Source organism: Microtus ochrogaster, unplaced genomic scaffold, assembly GCF_000317375.1.
Source record: "Microtus ochrogaster isolate Prairie Vole_2 unplaced genomic scaffold, MicOch1.0 UNK33, whole genome shotgun sequence".
Classification (NCBI taxonomy): Eukaryota; Metazoa; Chordata; class Mammalia; order Rodentia; family Cricetidae; genus Microtus; species Microtus ochrogaster.
This window is the reverse complement of record NW_004949131.1, coordinates 134,910-137,726: the sequence shown is the minus strand read 5'-3', so window position 1 is coordinate 137,726 and position 2,817 is coordinate 134,910. Positions and strand designations below refer to the sequence as shown.

Genomic DNA, 2,817 nt, shown 5'->3' with positions numbered 1-2,817 from the left:
CTCTCTCTCTCTCTTTCTCTCTCTCTCTCTCTCTCTCTCTCTCTCTCTTTCTCCCTCTCTTTCTCTCTCTCATTATGTGCTTTTCCAAATCAGTGTCTTTATTGTTCTGCTCCTATTCTGCTTCTATTCTAATTCTCTTGTCCTTCTAATTTCTCCTTCTTCTCCTCTAGCCTCCAAACTTTCTTGATTCTAGGGGGATTGGAACAATAATAAAAAATCACAAGAATTACCTCTCATTGGTCAAAAGCACATTCCTAGGGTAAACAAATAAGGAGTTGAGCCATTTACTGTGGCAACACAGGGGTTTCAAGGTTTCAGGAGTAAGACTGTGACCAGATTGAGTGGGGGGTAGAGGCACAGTGCTCAGTGACATACTTCGAGACAGAGGTCCATTGTCACTAGGCTTGGCAAGCGAAGAACTGGCATGCTTCTCTTAGGGTGCTTAGGGTAAGACACCTGTGACTCTGACCTTGTGCATAGTTATTTATAAAGTTTTAAACTTATGATCTATTTACAGAAAACCTTTAGTCTGGTTTGAATTTGCACTGAGGTGAAAGTGAGCTAATTGTGGGCAGTTAGTCTGAGCATGAGGTACAAAGCAGGCTTTTAAGTGTCTACAGTCCTCGTGGGACAAATAGATCTAGTTCTGAAGCATGTCCTAACATATATTCTATTTATCAAAATTATATAACTAAATGAAAAGTCATCTTCCTGACCACCCGCAGATATATGCGACCATAAGACTGAGATGTGAACATGTAATTACGGATACACATTACATGAGACTACACACTACAGTGAGGGTATTGGGGAGACACCATGTTGCCTTAGCAAAAGTAAGCCACAGTTTTCAGAATTGGCCCTGCAAGCCTTGCGTGGACAGGATTAATCTCCATCAGAGATCACTTCTCTGGTGGGATGACATCTGAATTATCAATTGCCATATGCTGTATATTTCAACGGCCTCTGACACGATTGACAATGGAGTTGGACAGTCATGTCTGCCAAAATTATGCACATATATGCATATGAACTTGTGAACATATATGCAGGTCTTCTCTAATCAATAGACACATTGATCAATCTGCACATCAGAGACTTATCATTAGCCTCAGAGCTTAGCATCGTTGTAGATTCTTTCTAGAAATCCAAATATTTATTTTTCTTCATTTTCTCTATCTTCATACCTCCCTCCAAGGTCTCCTCTATGGCTCATTGAATTAAGAACTGGACAGTAAGGGCTTGAAAGAGGCCTCAGCAGTTAAGACCACTGGATGCTCTTCCAGAGGAGACTTGGGTTCAATTCCCAGCATCCACAAGGTGGCTCACAACATCTATAACTCCAGGCCCAGGAGATATGGCATTCTCTTCTGGCCTTCATGGGCACCAGGCATGCATATGATGCACAGACATATATGTGCACATAAACTACCCATGCACGATAGATAGGTAGATAGATAGATTGATAGATAGATAGATAGATAGATAGATAGATAGATAGATAGATAGATAGATAGATAGATTGATTTTTTTTTAAGAAGAAAAGGACAGAAACTCTATAAGACAACTTAGGGGAGCTGGTGAGGTGGGTCAGCAGGTAAAGGCACTCATTACACACCCCTAAAGCTCTGAGTTCAAAACCCAGAATGTACATGAAGATAGGAGAGAACTGACTCCATGAAAAAGTATTCTGATATTTGTACATGTGCTGTGGCATGTGTGTGTGTGCATTCACAAATACTAATAAAAAATAAAGTACAAAAGCCAGCTTACTGGTCACATAGTCCATCTCAAGAGAGAATGAAGAAAGCCCGAGTGGGAGGGATTTGTCCGTGGTCACATATGGAGGTTGAAGCAACTCTGGGTTCTGAACCCAGGCTTCTAGGCCCTCTCTCAGAGAGGTTAGCATCCTGTTTCATGGAAGAATAACCAAAGAGCCACCTGCAACCCTTTCAGGCCCTCCTTTCGAATGGAAAACATCATCTCTCTCCCCAATTGTCTTTTTGTCCAATTGCTTTCTGTGGGATGTGAAAGCCAGATGTTCCTAACAAAACCAAATCTTTCAGATTCCTATGCACATCTGAGTAAATATGCAAAGCCATTTTAAATAAACACGGGAGAGTGAAGGAGGTGGAATGCAGTTCAGGAGCATAAGTACCCACTGAGTGGCTGTTAGGCAGAAATCGAGCCCTAGCCCTTGGCTGCCTCCATTCCTTCCTGTGCCCACTGGAATGCCACATGTCCCCAGTTACTGGCAGGACACGTGTCCCAGAGTTCCAAAAGTCATTTTGGAACTCCAAAAGCAGGGATTCGAACCTTGGCACCATCTTACTCCAAAAGTCAAATTCTTCCTCATGACACGGCTTTTTTTCCCACAATCCTGCCATGGCGTCTTTACCAGTGTTCTGTCTCTCTTGCTTCTGATTCACCTGTGTTTCTTTTCAGCTGATGGGAAAAATGAAAACAACTTCCTCCTTCTGCCAAGAGAGCTCCCGTCTTCAGCAGCCCACCAGCAACAACACTTGAGGAACTTCTTTCGCGGCTGGATTCCCTGTTTGACTCAGATGAAGCGAAATGCTTCCTAGGAGTAGAGAGGGTCCTTCTGCTCTCATTTAAGTAGTCTCTAGCTTGAACAACCTAGGCCTCTCCAAATAAATGCTTTGTGTGCAGCTCCCAGTCTACCCTTTCCTGTTTAACTTGTTGTTGGTACAGAGACAACGCAGTCCTGTCTGCATCTCTCAGGGGCTCTTTGGGGATTTTCATTGGTTGTGTGTGTGTGTGTGTGTGTGTGTGTGTGTGTGTGTGTGTGTGTGTGTG

General features: G+C 43.1%; 1 protein-coding gene across 1 annotated transcript in view; it reads left to right on the top strand.

The window, feature by feature from the left end:
• Positions 1-2,669, top strand: part of Bfsp2 (beaded filament structural protein 2) — a 60,258-nt gene extending 57,589 nt beyond the window's left edge. Inside the window, exon 7 of the mRNA XM_013354216.2 lies at positions 2,446-2,669. Coding sequence (XP_013209670.2) covers positions 2,446-2,449 — 4 coding nt within the window. The 3' untranslated portion in view covers positions 2,450-2,669. The remainder of the gene's footprint in view (positions 1-2,445) is intronic.
• The last annotated feature ends 148 nt before the right edge of the window (positions 2,670-2,817 follow it).